Here is a 17,175-nt window from a genome sequence, read left to right on the forward strand (position 1 = left end):
CTCTTCTGTGATGATCTGTGGCTCTTTTCTGTCTTAATTTGAAATATTATTCCCCCAGAAAACCTTTAAAAGGAAAATTTTAACTCAGAAATTATCCATTGCAGGTCACATTAATCAGTTAGCTTCCCACTCTTACACAGTAGGCTTTAATAGTAAAACTCTAGTTTTTGTCTTTATATTTCCATCACCCTTATTTGCAATCTTTTGCTACTTTAATTTTTACTGCTTTTAGCCCATTGTTGACATTTTTTATCCTGCTTTTTGCAATTTTTTCCCCTTTTGTCACCTTTTTTTTGCCACTTTTAAGCTGTCTTTTGCAATTACATGCCACTAATTTCCTTTCCATTTTTGCCACCTATAACTCTTTTGTTGCCACTTTCTGCCCTTTTTGCCGCTTTTCTCCCGGTGTTTGGCGCTTTAAACCCTTTTTTGCTTCTTCTTTTTTTTTGGTGTGTGTTTATTAGTTTAAATCAAAACAATAGGATACAAACTCGACAAAAAAACAGGACATAAATTAAACACCAAACAAAAACAAATACAAATTTAACAATAACAACAATACCCACAAAGACAGATAAAAAAAAGAAAAAAAATAGTAATAGCAGAATACATCACCTACAGAGCAACATAAAACCTTTCATAAAGCCTCCTTATTCAGAAATACTTGATACACCAATGCACATTACACGTAACCATTCCTCTTTCAGGAATATTTCTAACGGGGACCATTCCCTTGCAAAAACCTTGAGTGTACCTCTGAGTACATGTGACAAAATAGACATAAGTTTATCATACCATGAAGTAATATCTGGGGGCTCTTCTTCTAGCCATTTTTGTAATACTGCAAGCCGTCCAGCGTATAACGTTACTCTGGAAATGCACGTGTACCTACGGTCACAATTTCTATCCAGTCCTTAAACAAAGTGATGAGGATCTGAAGGTATATCGAAGCCAAAAATTTTCTCTAATTCACTTTGGACTGATCACCAGAAAATATTAATTTTAGGACACGTCCACATAAGGTGGGAATACGAGCCACAGCATTTTTACATTTTTGACACAATGGTGAGCACAAAGGGTCATATTTACATCTAGTGGCTGGAGTCACATGCAGCCCATGAATGATCTTAAACTGAGTGTCATAGGATTTGTTACAACATGTGATTTTTTTTGCATTCAAAAAAATCTTGCTCCAAGTCTCATCGTCAAGGTGGGATCCCAAATCTTCACCCAAAGAGATTTTGGAGTTAATGGTGGGGATGTTAGTGAACATCTGATCATAAAAATAACTTAGAATTGTCTTCCTTAGAGAAGAGGCCTCTAATAGTATATTTCCAAGCAGGTTCATATTCAAGCCTCTTTTATTTATCGGTATGGACAGGATGTAACTTCTTAGTCGTAGATATTGAAAGAAATGATTTTTGAGGAAGATCAAATTCATTCCTGAGTTGAGAGAAAGATTTTAGCGTCCCACCTGCAGAGAGATCTTAAATTTTAAAAATGCCAACATCTGCTTCATGCTTCGTCTTTTTGACACTTTTATCCAGCTTTTTTTTGCATTTGTTGCCTTTTTGGCCATTTCTCACCCATTTAGGCTGCCTTCTGCAATTACATGCTTTTTGACCATGTTTGCCACCTTTCAGTGTTTATTATTAAAGGATGCATTTGATTTGTCTTATTTTTACAGTGTACATCATCACTGGGTGTGTTTGTTTCCCATTTTGCCACTCTTTGACACTTTCTGTCCATTATTTCCACTTTTTTTTTGCCCATTTAAGTCACTTTTCAATTATTTTTTCCACATGTTCGCCACTTTTCTCCCACTGTTTGCTGCTTTAAACCCATTTTTGCTACTTCTTTTTGTCACTTTTCTCCTTTTTTGACACTTTTATCTTGCATTTTACAATTTGTTGCCCCTTTTTGCCCCTTACCACCCATTTAAGCTGCCTTCTGCAATTAAATGGGCACTTTTTGCCCATTTTTCACACCTTTTTTCTAATTTTTGCCCATTTCAATCACTCTTCAGTCATTTTTTGCAGCGTTTTTGCCACTAACTCATTATTTGGTCACTTCCCACTCATTTTTGTCACTTTTCCCCCAGTGTTTTTGACCATTTTTGCCACTTTTAACTTATTTTTATTGTCACTTTTCACCACTTAGATTGTGGCTCTTGCTAAAATATTTTTTAACAATTTGGCTCTGTGGCTGAGCAGGGTTGAGTAACACTGGTTTATAACATAGAGCAGTAATCTCTGCAGGATGCAGAGCAGAACAATAGAGCACACTGATGCATCCTTTGCATCTCCTGTCTCTTAAAAACATCACATGGCTGCAGCACAGGCCTATTTCATCCTCTCAGCTCCAATGCTGGCATCCCAAAAATAATCAAACATCCACAGCAGCCTGCAGGATGGACTCCACTGTTTGCATGGTGCATAAACACTGGCTGTATCAGCCTGTGTAAATATGCATGGGGACAAAGGGATGTAGCTGAAGAGAGAGCATGCCAGCAGGGATGAGAGGTGGGAGGAGCAATCACGGCCATGCATGCCATGAAACGATCATGTCAGAGATGCCAGGTATCGGGGGGGTTATGTGATATTCTGATATTTGGTACCTGAGAGTCCGCTGTCCTCCTCGCTGTTGTCCCCCTCCTCCACGGCTTTCTCCAGGTTGCTCAGAGATTTGCTCCTCGTCCTGAAGTTCCTCAGAAGGTTTCGATGCTCCTGGTACGTGATTGGTGGACTCTCCGGACCGATGTGGACTGGGCGGGGCGTACCGTAATAGTTGCCTGTGATTGGACAGGAAAAGATGAGAAAAGTTCCTTCATTTTGTGACGAATAAGTTTACTCTTACATAGGATGGAAAATGCTTACGCTCTACTTTAACATGCAGAGAACTGACTGAACTAACTGATGATGCAGACTGAGCTTTAAAGAAAACTCCTGCACACATTAAACTGAATTAAACTGAAACATTAGCGCCTCCTGCAGGAGAGAGAGCCTAAACACAGAGAGAAGAATAGTTCAGTGTTCAGGAGTAAAAGTGAAAGTTTCAGGGTCGACAGCGAGGCAGCAGAGGTTAATTTCTCTTTATTTCAGACATGTTGAGTGTCGTCGTTTGCTAAGTGTGAACATGGATTTATACGTGTGAATTCAGTTTCTATTTCGGTCTCATTAATCCCTTCAGATTAAGACCCAAGTGAGCGAGGGGTGAGAGACGCCCAGAGTGTCAGAGAGAGAGAGAGAGATGTAGGACAGAGTCAGGCACGTTTAAGGTTCAGAGGATTAGAGACACAAAATCCTCTTTTCCTCCCAAACACCGTTAAAAAGCTCGCTGCCAATCAGCACATTTACTCCACACAGGAGCGAGATCAGGTGGCTTCAAACGCCAGAGGAGAGAGAGGAGAAATCTACCGCTCCATGGGGACCTTTGACCTCTGGTGAAGTTTTTTAAATATGAAGCAGATTTCACAGGTAAAACTAGAACCACCAGCTGGAGGTCAAAGGTCTTCATGAAGTTTAAAATCATCACTGACCTCACAGAGACGTGTCCAAAATCTCCCCTAGTCTCTGCAGAGTAAATCACACAGGAACAGCTCCAGAAACTGGAGAACCATGACACTTTTATCTGCTTTTCAGCCTTTTTCACAGGATCCTGGACGCTCATGCACTCTAGTGGCACTTCAACAGCACAGGTGCATTCTGGGACAACTTCCAGTGTGAACACGGAAGTGCCTTTTTCATGAATCTCTCCTTCAGGGTGAGAAATTTAAGGTGAGCACGCTTGTTTGGTTTTTGTTTTATAGGGTGAGTTTGTTTATTTTAAATGTATAATAGAAATGTTTGTTCTTATTTTTGCAGTATTTTTCTTCATGAGGTGGATTTATCTAATTCTGAAGTGTACAGTTCATTATTATGAGGCATATTTTTGTCAAATTTTTTGCAGTTTATTATTTCAGGACGCATTTGATTTTTTCTTTCGTTTAAAAAAAGAAAATATCTTTAAAGTATATGCTCGTTTTGTCCTATTTTTTGGATTGCTTATTAAATGGCGTACTTTTTCTTCTTTGTTAAAGTTTTCATTGTTACAGGGCATGTGTGTTTTGTCTTAATTTTTACAGTGTATATTTTCAAAGGGTGCGTTTGTTTCGTCTTATTTTTACAGGATGTATCTTTGTAGGGTGCAGTTGTTTCGTCTTATTTTTACAGTATGTATTTTACAGGGTGCGTTTGTTTCGTCTTATTTTTACAGTGTACATCTTTATAGGGTGCAGTTGTTTCGTCTTATTTTTACAGTTTTTGTCTTCATAGGGTGCGTTTGTTTTGTCTTATTGTTACAGTGTACATATTTACAGGGTGCGTTTGTTTTGTCTTATTTTTACAGTGTACATCTTTATAGGGTGCAGTTGTTTCGTCTTATTTTTACAGTTTTTGTTTTCTTAGGGTGCGTTTGTTTTGTCTTATTTATACCAGTGTATATCTTTAAAGGGTGTGTTTGGTCTTATTGTTCTCGTGTTTATCTTCACAGGGTGCGTTTGTTTCATCTGATTTTTGCAGTATGTATTTTTTAGGGTGCATTTGTTTTGCTGACCTTTGAACTTGCCGCTTTCCAGCAGAGCTCCTGACTCCTCCAGAGAGAAAAACTCCTCGATGGACACAAAGTTGTAGTCCACTCCTGAGATCTCCCCGTCTCGAGGCTGCCGCGTCGTACCTGCAGGAAGACCGATGATGTCATCACTGAGGGACAGAACTGTAGTCCTTAGACGGGCTAAAGACTTCAACACACAGAGGTCTCACTCTGTCTGATTTTGTTAATACCAAATGTTAAGAATTAAATTTCTATCCGTGTGTGAACTTTAACAGATGTCAGTGGTTCGATCTTAAACATACAGCTGATACAAACTAGCGCTAGCAGCCTTCTACGTCTGAATCCTGATATCTACAGTCACGTTACCTCAAAGCCATCCAGACCTCAGGTGTATCTATGCACTCTGACTGTGGCGTGTTTACAGCTTCTACTAATGAAGTCGTCTCTGTTTGATACGATCCTGAACAGAATTTAACCCTTTCAGGTGAAAACGTCTCCTGAAAGGGTTACACTCTGAGTGTGTGACCTACAATACTACACTCCCTTCACTTCCTGTAATCATTAACAGAGTTCATTTTCACTCCGACTGCTGGAGCTCTCACTCAGCTTACACTTTAACCTGGAGAGAGATTTAAAGGAACATTCCACTGATTTATGTTTCATTACAAAGCCCTTATGTGGGGCTGTCCTGTGTGTTAGAGGGAATGTTCAGGTGTTTTTGAATGTTCAGGTGTTTTTGAGTGTTCCAGGTGTTCTTACATGGTACGGCTCTCAGGTAGAGGTTTTCTCGGATGAGCTGCTGCAGCTGACTGTCCATGGAGCCCGGAGTGAAACACTTGCTGAGGTACAACCTGAGGTCCTTACAGAGGGACGAACCTGAACCATGAAAACACAGATGTCAGAATGAGTCTGCACACGGATGTTACTGACGCCTTTAGAGATTAATTTGAAATATTATTTCCCCAGAAAACCTTTAAAAGGAAAATTTTACCTCAGAAATTATCCATTACAAGTCACATAAATCAGTTTGTTTCCCACTCTTACACAGCAGGCTTTAATTATCGACCTCTAGTTTTTGTCTGCATATTTTTCACTACTTTAATTCCATTTTTACTGCTTTCTGCCCATTTTTGACATTTATATCCAGCTTTTTGCAATTTTTTGCCACTTTTGTCACCTTTTTTTGCCACTTTTCGCCCATTTAAGCTGCCTTATCCAATTAAATGCCAACAACTTACCATTTTGCCACTCTTTGATGCTTTTTGCCCCTTTTTCACACCATTTTTTTTGCCCACTTTAGTCACTTTTCACTCATTTTTCTCCATGTTTTTGCCACTTTTGGACCATTTTGGCCCCCTATAACCAACTTTTCCCCCAGTGTTTTCTGCTTTAAGCACATTTTTGCCACTTCTGTTTGTCACTTTTCTCCCCTTTTTGCCTCGTCTCCCCCATTTTAGCTGCCTTTTGCGATTTAAATTACTTTTTTGGCCATTTTTCACAACTTTTTTCTATTTTTTGCCCATTGTAATCGCTCTTCAGTCATTTCTTGCAACATTTTTGACATGTTAAACTCCTTATTTGGTCAATTCCCACCTATTTTTGCCACTTTTCCCCAGTATTTACTGCTTTTTGACCATTTTTGCCACTTTTTTTCAGATTTTTTCCAACTTTGGTCACTTTTCACTCATTTTTCGACACGTTTTTGCACCTTTTGGACCATTTTTGCCACCTATAACTCTTATTTTTGCCACTTTTCTCTCAGTGTTTTCTGCTTTAAGCCCATATTTTCCACTTCCTTTTGTTACTTTTCTCTCCTTTTTGACACTTTTGTTGCAGTGTATTGCAATTTTTTTGCCCCTATTTGCCACCTCTTATCCATTTAAGCTGCCATTTGCAATTAAATGACACTTTTTGCCCATTTTTTAAATCGTTATTCAAATTTTTGCCCATTTAAATCACTCTTCAATCATTTTTTGCAATGTTTTTGCAACTAACTCATTATTTGGTCACTTACCACCCATTTTTTTTTTCTTTAATCCCACTGTTTGCCGCTTTTTGACAAATTTTCAACACCTTTTCTGATTTTTGCTCATTTTAGTCACTTTTCACTCATTTTTCTCCATGTTTTTGCATTTTTGGACCATTTTTGCCACCTATAACTCATTTCTTTTGCCACTTTCTGCCCTTTATGCCACTTTTTCCCCCGTGTTTTCTGCTTTAAGCACATTTTTGCCACTTCTTTTTGTCACTTTTCTCCCATTTAAGCTGCCTTTTGCAATTACAAGACACTTTTTTTCCCATTTTTCACACAGTTTTTCTATTTTTTTCCCATTTTAATCACTCTTCACTCATTTTCGGCAACGTTTTTGCCCCTTTTAACTTATTATTTGGTCACTTCCCACCCATTTTTGCTTCTTTTTTGCCAGTGTTTGCTGCTTTTTGACCATATTTGCTACCTTTAACTTATTTTAATTGCCACTTTTCACCATCTAGACTATGATCCCTACACTTTATGATCTTTACCACAGGTTGACAGATTTAACTGGAGAGGAGCTGATGTGGATCACTGATGACTTAGTCCTGCAGACCCCCTAATACTCATCTAAAGAGTTGTAGTTTGTGATATTTCCCTCAAATATAGTCAGATTTACTCTTTTTAAGTGTTTTTATTTGTCAAAGATAGAAATAAGAGAGATGAAATTCTGCTGGAGTAATTCTTCAGCCACTTCTTAAGTTTTGAATTCACGGCCATCACACATGTAGTGGAAAGAGTCACATCAGAATACTGATAACATGCAAACATGCATGCAAACAAATGAGAATGCATTAGCATGCATTTCAGCAGCACTCGCATGCACCATTTCTAGAGCAAGCGTTTCTGCAGCACGGGGGAAGAACATGGTGTTTTACTCTCGCTCATGCATGTGTGACTGTTGTCTTCACTGTTTCCTTTCTCTCGTCCCTCCCATCACTTCGTCTCAAAAGTCTGACAGTCTTAATCTCTGCTGGTTTCTCTGTTGACCCACTCATTGATCACTTCCTGTCGTCAGAGTATTGATCTCGGCTGAACTGATAAAGCCCATCTTTAGTTTTTAGTTTTTCTGCTGACCTGGTGAGACGGTCTTGATTCTGATTGGATGAGGACAGGAGTTGAGGACTCCTCTGACATCACCGAGGGTCATCCCTAACACGGGCGTCCCCCCGATCTCTAAGATGATGTCGCCCACGGTGGCCCCGCCCCCGTGAGCCGCAGTGACGAAGGGGAACTCGCCGTAGTCGGCTCCGCCTCCGATGGCCAGACCGAGCTCTCCAGAGCCGCCGCCCAGCGGGACGAAGCTCTCCTGCACCTGAGACAAAGATGGAGGACAGGTGAGCACGGACATTTTTAATCCTGATCATCTTAGAGGAAGTTTTTATTTTTCCACATTTAATGAAGGAATGTTTACCTTGGAGCGCCAGTGCAGCTTCTTCACCGTCGCTTTAGACATGGCGGCCGAGCTGCAGACAGGAAGAGAAAGAGGAGGGACTGAGCATGCTCTGTGTAACTATTTATACCTGTCTTTATGTTCACCTGATTATTTCAATAAAACATTCTCCATTCTGTCAGTAGCATCAGTGATTCCTCCTGTGTATATGATAACCAATCATGTTTGGCCAACACCATGCCAGCCACCATCACAGGGGTCCTTTGGCTTTACTTTTGTACAGCAGGAGGAGGTCTTCTAAATCAGTGGTTCTCAACCTTGGGGTCGGGACCCCATTGGGGGACACGAGACACTGAGAGGGGGTCACCAGATTACACTGTTTCCACTTTACACCAGTTTTACCAAATGTTAACCCATTTTCATCACTTTTTAACATTAATTTTGACAATTTAAGCACATTTTTAACACTTAAAACCCATTTGTGTCAATTTCATATGCTTTCCACCACTTTTTTCTGCCTTTTTTGTCACGTCTAAACCAATTCTTGCCACTTCTTGCCTCATTATTGCCACTATGAACCACCTTTTACACCCCTTTTTGCCAGTTTATATCAATTCTTCATTCCAGTCTACCTGATTTCCACCAATTTATTGCACTTTAAAGCCATTTCAGCCACTTCTTAATCCCCTTTAACCACTTTTTGTGCCTGTTCTTGCCAATTTATTCTAACCAATTTCATGCCACTTTATTGCCACTTTGATCAAATTTTTGCAACTTTTAACCCATTCATGTTCTTTAAAAAACAATTTCAACACCTTTTACACCATTTTTTGCCAATGTCAGCAATTTTTAAACCCATTTTTAATATGTTTTTAATAAAAACTATTTTCATTTTAAAAAGGCTAGTTACTAAACAAATAAATAGATAGAGATATTTGTTTCTTTGAATAAGAAGGAGAGAAACAAGGAGATGAAGAAGTGTCCTACAGATGTAGTAACAAGGCAGAGAAGCATCCTAATAAGGTAACAAGGAAATGAAGAAGTGTCCTACAGATGTAGTAACAAGGGAGAGAAGCATCCTAATAAGGTAACAAGGAAATGAAGAAGTGTCCTACAGATGTAGTAACAAGGCAGAGAAGCATCCTAATAAGGTAACAAGGAAATGAAGAAGTGTCCTACAGATGTAGTAACAAGGGAGAGAAGCATCCTAATAAGGTAACAAGGAAATGAAGAAGTGTCCTACAGATGTAGTAACAAGGGAGAGAAGCATCCTAATAAGGTAACAAGGAAATGAAGAAGTGTCCTACAGATGTAGTAACAAGGGAGAGAAGCATCCTAATAAGGTAACAAGGAGATGAAGAAGTGTCCTACAGATGTAGTAACAAGGGAGCGAAGCATCCTAATAAGGTAACAAGGAAATGAAGAAGTGTCCTACAGATGTAGTAACAAGGGAGAGAAGCATCCTAATAAGGTAACAAGGAGATGAAGAAGTGTCCTACAGATGTAGTAACAAGGGAGAGAAGCATCCTAATAAGGTAACAAGGAAATGAAGAAGTGTTCTACAGATGTAGTAACAAGGGAGAGAAGCATCCTAATAAGGTAACAAGGAAATGAAGAAGTGTCCTACAGATGTAGTAACAAGGGAGAGAAGCATCCTAATAAGGTAACAAGGAGACGAAGAAGTGTCCTTGGGATGTAGTAACAAGGAGAGAAGCATTTTAATAAGGTAACAAGGAGATGAAAAAGTGTCCTTGGGATGTAGTAACAAGGAGAGAAGCATCCTAATAAGGTAACAAGGAGATGAAGAAGTGTCCTACAGATGTAGCGTTGCAGTAAAGATGTGTGTTTTTTGATTAGAGTGGTTATTTTTTAGGTCCAATATAATATGTGGTTTTCACAGCTTAACTTCACAATGGACCGGGATTTTGCTGACCTCCATGGACCCCGATGTTACGCTGGGTTCCAAAAACCTCCCCCTTTATTCCCCCGTATGGACAGCCTTGTGTGCGCATGACTATTCTTGAATGTTCATGGCTGTGTTCTGCCACCTTCAGGTCCAGTGGGGGTCCTCGGTCTCTGGCACTTTTGTCTTGGGGGTCCTGGGCTGAAAAGGTTGAGAAGCCATGCTCTAAATCAGGAACTTTGTCTCTGCTTTAGTCTCTGTTACATCTTTGCTCCTCGTGCTCTGAGGAGAAAACATACATGACTCATGTCTTTGTCACAAAAAGGCTCCTCAGCTATTTTTAAATCCTCACTCCTGCATTAGAAAGCCTCCTTCTCTCATCATTAGACATTGAGGAATCCTCATTAGGAGCGGAGGAGACGAGAAGTTTGCGTACATCCTGGATCTGTAGCTCCGAGGCACGGCTTTCTTCTTACATCCTCATTAGAAAGTTTTCTTTGACTTCCTCTGCGTCTCACCAGGAATCCTCTCAACCAAACTCTAGTCAGGAAATCTGTCGTTTTAAATCAGACCCCGCAGACGTGTTTTTGTTCTGCCTCTCTGGTTTGAAGTCGTCTCCATGGCAACAGAGGGGCGATGCGAGGAAGTGTTGAATCAGCAGAGAACCGTTTCCTGTGTTCTCCTCCGTCGACTCATCGACTCGCGCTTCAGACACACAGAACAGCAGATGGTGGCAGACAGCAGGGAGCCGCACATGCAGAAATACACCCCAAACACACACAAAGGGAGCCAGACCGGCCGCTGACACCGTTCCATTTATACACAACCAGACCCACAGGGAAACGCACGCGCCCCGCTAGACGCCATGTGTGCGTGCACGTTTGCATTAAATATGGATGAGCATATGTGAAGGTTGGAGTCGGAGCACAAACAAACAACAAAGTCTCTGAGAACACATGATCTGAGAGTTTAAATTTAACCACTAAAGACCACTAAAGGGAACTTATTTAAGATCTGATAGCATCCTTTAAAGACAACGTGACAGGAAGGATGCATCCTTGTTTAGGTTGGTAGGAGAAAAGACTCCAAAAATAGTCAGGGAGGGATAATGAGGCAAAACGGCTCCTTAGGAAACAAATGCAACGGTAAAAAGTCTGAAAACAAAGGAGGAAGAGGTGAGAACCTTCTCTAGTCCTGCCACTGGTGGACTCAGAGGGGGATGATCGCCCTAATGTTGGAAAAACACTACAAAAGTACCCTTGTGGATGCCTTCATGGTAGATAAACTTGATGGAAGTGGTCTATAGGGGCCCTCTAAATCAGGGATGTGCAACTTTGGTTTTCGAGAGCCTCATTAGTTTTCTCCTCACTGCCAGAGGGACAAGTTTACACAAACTGTGGGATACTCTCAGTTTAACAACCGTTAAACCTTTAGTTTAGCAAACAGAGCAACTGTGACACTTTCATCAGACGCTAATGGACTAAAGCAGCTGTTCTTCATCTCTGATCAGACCCTCACCGTGGCAGAGAAGGTCAAATATCTGGGGCACATCGACAGGAATGTTGAAGAACACTCAGATTCAATCTGGACTAGAGTTCACCAAAAGGACTGTGGGAGACTCCATGGTCAAGAGGAAGAAAGTTCTTAAGTCTGAAGACACCAGAATGGAGCTTTTAGACCATCAGACAAGACGCCAAACACTGACATCACCACAAACACACCATCCCCACTGTGGAACACAGAGGTGGCAGCATCACGCTGTGAGGGTGCTTCTCAGCAGCATCGTGCTGTGGGGATGCTTCGCAGCAGCATCGTGCTGTGGGGATGCTTCTCAGCAGCATCGTGCTGTGGGGATGCTACTCAGCAGCATCGTGCTGTGGGGATGCTTCTCAGCAGCATCGTGCTGTGGGGATGCTTCTCAGCAGCATCGTGCTGTGGGGATGCTTCGCAGCAGCATCGTGCTGTGGGGATGCTTCTCAGCAGCATCGTGCTGTGGGGATGCTACTCAGCAGCATCGTGCTGTGGGGATGCTTCTCAGCAGCATCGTGCTGTGGGGATGCTTCTCAGCAGCATCGTGCCGTGGGGATGCTTCTCGGCACCCTGCCCTGGCTTAGAGCAGAAAAATGTGAGAAAATCCCAGCAGACGGTTTGGGAAAAAATGTATTTTCTAGTAGGATGACCAGAAGTGGTTTTAAGACAACATTTGGAATGTTTCGCAGTGGCAGAGTCAAAGCCCAGACCTCCATCCCAGAGGGGGTTCACTTGGCGGCCAGTTGCCCCTCCCTGCTCTAAATTCAACAGGACAAAATTTAACAAAGTGCCCTCTTCAGTCAGATTTCCGACTGATATTGTTGTGTGTCTGTGTCATAAAAGAGGCCACTAGGAGGCGGTAGTGAGGGGCTCTATTTAGATCACTGAGAAGTAAAGAAGCATCCTTGTCACTGATTGAAAGCATGTGGAGATAAGTGCCCTACTGATGTAAGTGCACTATTAAGGGGTTAAAACGCATGCTCGTGAGGTAATGGGGAGGTTTTTAAAAAACGAGTTGCAATAAGGTCTCAAGGTGTCAAAGAGGCATCCTTTTTATCCAACAGGAGATGAGGAGTAGAGGATATGTCCTAGAGATGTAAGGAAGGGTTAAGAAGTGTCTTTAATGAATAAAGAAGCATCCTAGTGATGTAATGAGGAAACACTGATGCCATCAAAGGCTGATGTAATAAGGAGGTTAGGAAGGTTAGGAAGCATCCTTGTAACGTTAGACAGAGATAAACAAGCATCCTTGAGATCCAATGATATACTGAGGAGATAAAAAGCATCCTAGTCAAGTGATAAGGAGGTCAACAATAACTACAGTGATTTAACAAGGAAGCAAAGATTGTTTCTTTCTCTGCGTCCTTATGAAACATGAAAAAAGCACACAGAGGAAGACCAGACTTAAGAAGGTAAATAAGTGTCCTACTCAGCCAATAAGACCACAAGGAGGCAGTGAAGGATCCTGTAAGGTGACTAGGAGACATAGAAGTGTCCTTGTCATCATTTACAGGGACTTAGAGGTCCCACTGATATAAGAGGAGCTAAGAAACCTCCTTATCATCCGCTGATGACCTGAGGAGATAAATGAGAATCTTTGAGATGTAAAAGGTGATAAAATCCTTCTTTTAAAGTTCTGTTAGGGTGTCAGCAGATAAGGAAGATTCACAGTGATAAAATCAGGAGGTAAGGGTGAAAGCATCCTATTAACATCACAGGTACTCAAAGAGGCTTCACTCATTCAGAGATGAGGAGTTTAAGAAGTGTCCTCATGATTTAATCTGAGGTTAGACATTTATACCAGAACCCAAAAGATGAGTTAGTTATGGGATCTTTTCATTCATAGGGAGATAAGGACAAACAGAAGTGTCCTAGAGATGTTATGAGGGAGAGAAGCATCCTAATAAGGTAACAAGGAGATGAAGAAGTGTCCTACAGATGTAGTAACAAGGTAGAGAAGCATCCTAATAAGGTAACAAGGAGATGAAGAAGTGTCCTACAGATGTAGTAACAAGGGAGAGAGGCATCCTAATAAGGTAACAAGGAGAGGAAGAAGTGTCCTAGAGATGTAGTAATGAGGGAGAGAAGCATCCTAATAAGGTAACAAGGAGATGAAGAAGTGTCCTAGAGATATAGTAACGAGGGAGAGAGGCATCCTAATTAGGTAACAAGGAGATGAAGAAGTGTCCTACAGATGTAGTAACAAGGGAGAGAGGCATCCTAATAAGGTAACAAGGAGATGTAGAAGTGTCCTCGTCATGTGAAGTAAACAGCGATAAGGATGTGTCAAAGAAAGCGAGGTCTCATCAGCTGATTGATCTGAACGGCGGGAGTCTGTCAGCAGGAGACAGGATGTTCATTGAACCCCGCCACAGTAAGAGCGCGACATGTGCTGCTATTAACACATCATTAACACACGCTCTGTCGCCCCTCTCTCGCTCTGGCACTTCCTGTCTGTCACTGCGTTCTTTTCAGCCGATTCAGCCGTCAAAATAAAATACTTTTATAACGTATAATGATCCAAAACATGAACCAACTTCCTGTAGAGTGTGTGTGTGTGTGTGTGTGTGTGTGTGTGTGTGTGCTGTACCTCTACAGATGGGTTGGTGTGTGTTCAGCTGTCATCTCCAAACTATCTCCAAAGTTTCTGTTAGTCTCTCTCCCTTTTCCCGTGTTACGTCGCTCGCCCAACACCCCTCTCTCTCTCTCTGATAAGGCGGTCAGAGTACAGAGTGTGATGTAAGTCAAAGTGTGTTTAGGGAGTGGACTCACTTATTCTCTTTATTCAGGCTGTTTGAAGGAATGTTCTGGTTTGTTTTCCATCCGTCCACTAATAAATAATTAGGATGTTGAACTTAAATAAGTGTTTATGTAGGGAAAAATGCATACCGCATGGCTGAATGCTATTGGCTCAAATGTCTGTCAATCAATACAGCAGCTCTATAGAGCTCAACAGCACCCGCCCACCTTTTTGGCAGCTTAAGTTCCGGAAGTGAAATTTGCCATTCAAATTCTAAACAGACATTTAGTCAAATCCTTATCGCAACAAGCTAACCTGCTAGCTGAGCACTATGGCTATAAAACATTTGATTCAGCACAAATACATATTTCTTTACAAGGAGGAAGGAACTACATATCCCACAATCCACTGCGATTCATTTTATGCATTGCTAATGATTGCTTTTCATGCCTTAAACCAGGGGTCATCAACCACATCTGCACAAGGGCCAGATCTAGTCTCCACAGAGACTCTGGGGGCCGGACTTTCAAATACACCAAAATTAAACCAATATTTCAGTCTGATTAAAATATGATTGTATTAGTATTTGTATTTCATTTCAAAACCCAGGAAGTTTTTAGGTATTACAGTGAGATCTATCCCTGTTATCTATAATGCAGCAGGACACAAAGAGACAGACCGGCCCACAGAATCATCCGGACCCCTGAAAATCCCAAATAATGGGCCCTCCCCAACTGTGATTCAGCACCAATATTCATTCATTTTTCACACTTTTAACCCTTTCATTACTTCATTTGGACATTTCTGCAACATTTTCTGCCCCTCAACTTATTTTTGATCATTTTTGCCACTTTGAAAACAATTTTTGCCACTTTTTGTCCATTTTGACACTCTAACTCATTTTTGCAACTTTCCTGCCAGTTACTGTTCCCGTGTCCCACTCTTTAACCACTTTTTACTACTTTGCCAGACTATTTTTCCATATTTTTGCCACTTTTAACTAATTTTTGATACCTTTCCCTCTTTAAAACAATTTTCTTTCTCTAACCCCTTTTAAACCTCTTTTCCTGCACCTTTGTGCCACTCTAGTATCAATTTTTGCCACTTTTAGCCCTTTTTCATTACTTTGCTGCAGCATTTTTGCCACTAATAATTATTTTTTATCATTTTTGCCCTTTTTTTCCTCTTTTACTATTTTTTTGCCACATTTTAACCTCTTTTCCTGCACATTTTTGCCCCTTTATGTCTCTCCACAACCCATTTTGCCACTCTCTCACCCCTTTTCATCACTTAGTCAGGCCATTTTTGACACATTTCTGCCGGTCTGAACCCATTTTTAAAAATATATTTACTAATTCTGAATGAGGAGTGAATTTCTGTAAAAACAGGTCAAAATCAGATCATTCTAAAACTATTTCAATAGTCGTTTTTTGGATGGATTTAACAGCTGCAGACATTTGAAGCCAAAAGACACTCCTAAAACCAGAACATCTTCTTTTCCTCCTTTTTTGAATTTAATGATCTTCTGGGGGCCGGACAGAAAGCCTTGGGGGGCCTGATTTGGCCCTCGGGCCACCAGTTGATGATCAGTGCCTTAAACCTTATATGTCTCTTTTCTGCACTTCCCTTTATTGTCGTGGTTAGGGTTAGGGTTATGGTTTACTAGCTCTGAAACAGGTTAAAGTCATTTGGCGCCATCAAAAATGCCTTATTTTGAAACAGAGATGGAGCTAGTGGACTTCCTGTCGGGATTTGGGCATGGGTCCAGGAGGCTTTTTTGTAGCTCTGATGATGATCCATATGTAGACCAGAAACCATAAGCCCAGGCTGAATGCTGTGCCAGGGCTGAATATTTAAAGGGAACATCAGAGGCTGGAATGTTTAACTGCCAGAAGGGGGCGCTGTGCCAAAGTGATGATATTGATGTATGAACGTATTCAGGATGAACGTGTGAACATCCCTGTGAAGTTTGGTGATGACTGGCATGAGCATTAAAAAGTTCTAAGGCATTATTGGAGTATTTTCACTGCAGAAAGTGTAAAAAAAGTTGTTTAAGTTTGGGCTCTGGTCACGGCCCCGCCCTGTGGTGGAAACTCACAGTTTGCACAGCTTTAGACCTCCAGGTTGTCCAGTATGAGCACAAAAATCTAGACTCAATCGCCTGAAATCCCTCGGACTAGTTTGTGAAAATATGAAACTTGTGACTCGTCTAAAAACACCCAAACTTCACACTTAGCTGTTTGTAGTGCACTTCCTGTACATTTTAGCCCCAATATGCCAAGATTTGCCCATTTTTACCGGTTTCTGACTATTTCTGCCTCAGCAAACCCTTTATGACCCGTTTATATAAATTTTCATCCCATTTCACCAAATTTCCTCCTGTTTTTGCCACTTTAACGCCGTTTTAGCCATTTTCAAATCCCCTTTACCACTTAATATGATCATTTTTGCCCCTTTAACCAATTTTTTTCCATTTTTTGTTTTTGCCACTTTTATTCCATTTTTGGCATTTCTAACCCATTTCCGCTACTTTTAAAATCTAATTTCACCACCTTTCCAACCATTTTCTTTTTGCCATTATTAACCCAGTTTAGCTATTTTTAACATATTTTGATGCTGTTTTTAACAAAAGGACTTACATTTTTAAGAGGGTTATTTAATTCACAAATGAATTAACCCTCTGGTATCCCTACAAACTGCTGCCTCATTTTCCTCCTGTTGTGCATAAATGCACAGGGGTTATTACTGTAAATAAAAAACATATATTAATCTATTTTTAATTTTTTTATTTTTTCCTTGTTTCATCAACTTGTGCCATTAACAAAAATACCAAATACTCAATAATTGTCACGTCTTTTAACTCTTTAATTTCCATGTTTTAATGTAAACAAACAAGTTTTTGAGGAAAAAACACACATTTTCAAGATACTACACTGAAAGTGAATAACTTATTTATGGATGACTGCAGCCTGGCATATGTCATTGAT

At 40.7% G+C, this 17,175-nt stretch overlaps 1 protein-coding gene across 2 annotated transcripts in view; it reads right to left on the minus strand.

Moving 5' to 3' along the window:
• Positions 1 to 14,122, minus strand: part of magixa (MAGI family member, X-linked a) — a 54,481-nt gene extending 40,359 nt beyond the window's left edge. For both annotated transcript variants that reach the window (XM_041798571.1, XM_041798570.1), the window contains exons 1-6: positions 14,039 to 14,122; positions 8,037 to 8,088; positions 7,700 to 7,937; positions 5,350 to 5,466; positions 4,594 to 4,713; positions 2,618 to 2,791 (exon numbers count right to left, since the gene is read on the minus strand). In XM_041798571.1, coding sequence (XP_041654505.1) covers positions 2,618 to 2,791; positions 4,594 to 4,713; positions 5,350 to 5,466; positions 7,700 to 7,937; positions 8,037 to 8,078 — 691 coding nt within the window. In that variant the 5' untranslated portion in view covers positions 8,079 to 8,088; positions 14,039 to 14,122. The remainder of the gene's footprint in view (positions 1 to 2,617; positions 2,792 to 4,593; positions 4,714 to 5,349; positions 5,467 to 7,699; positions 7,938 to 8,036; positions 8,089 to 14,038) is intronic.
• Positions 14,123 to 17,175: the final 3,053 nt, after the last annotated feature.

The sequence above is a fragment of the Cheilinus undulatus genome, linkage group 11 (genome assembly GCF_018320785.1).
Source record: "Cheilinus undulatus linkage group 11, ASM1832078v1, whole genome shotgun sequence".
Classification (NCBI taxonomy): Eukaryota; Metazoa; Chordata; class Actinopteri; order Labriformes; family Labridae; genus Cheilinus; species Cheilinus undulatus.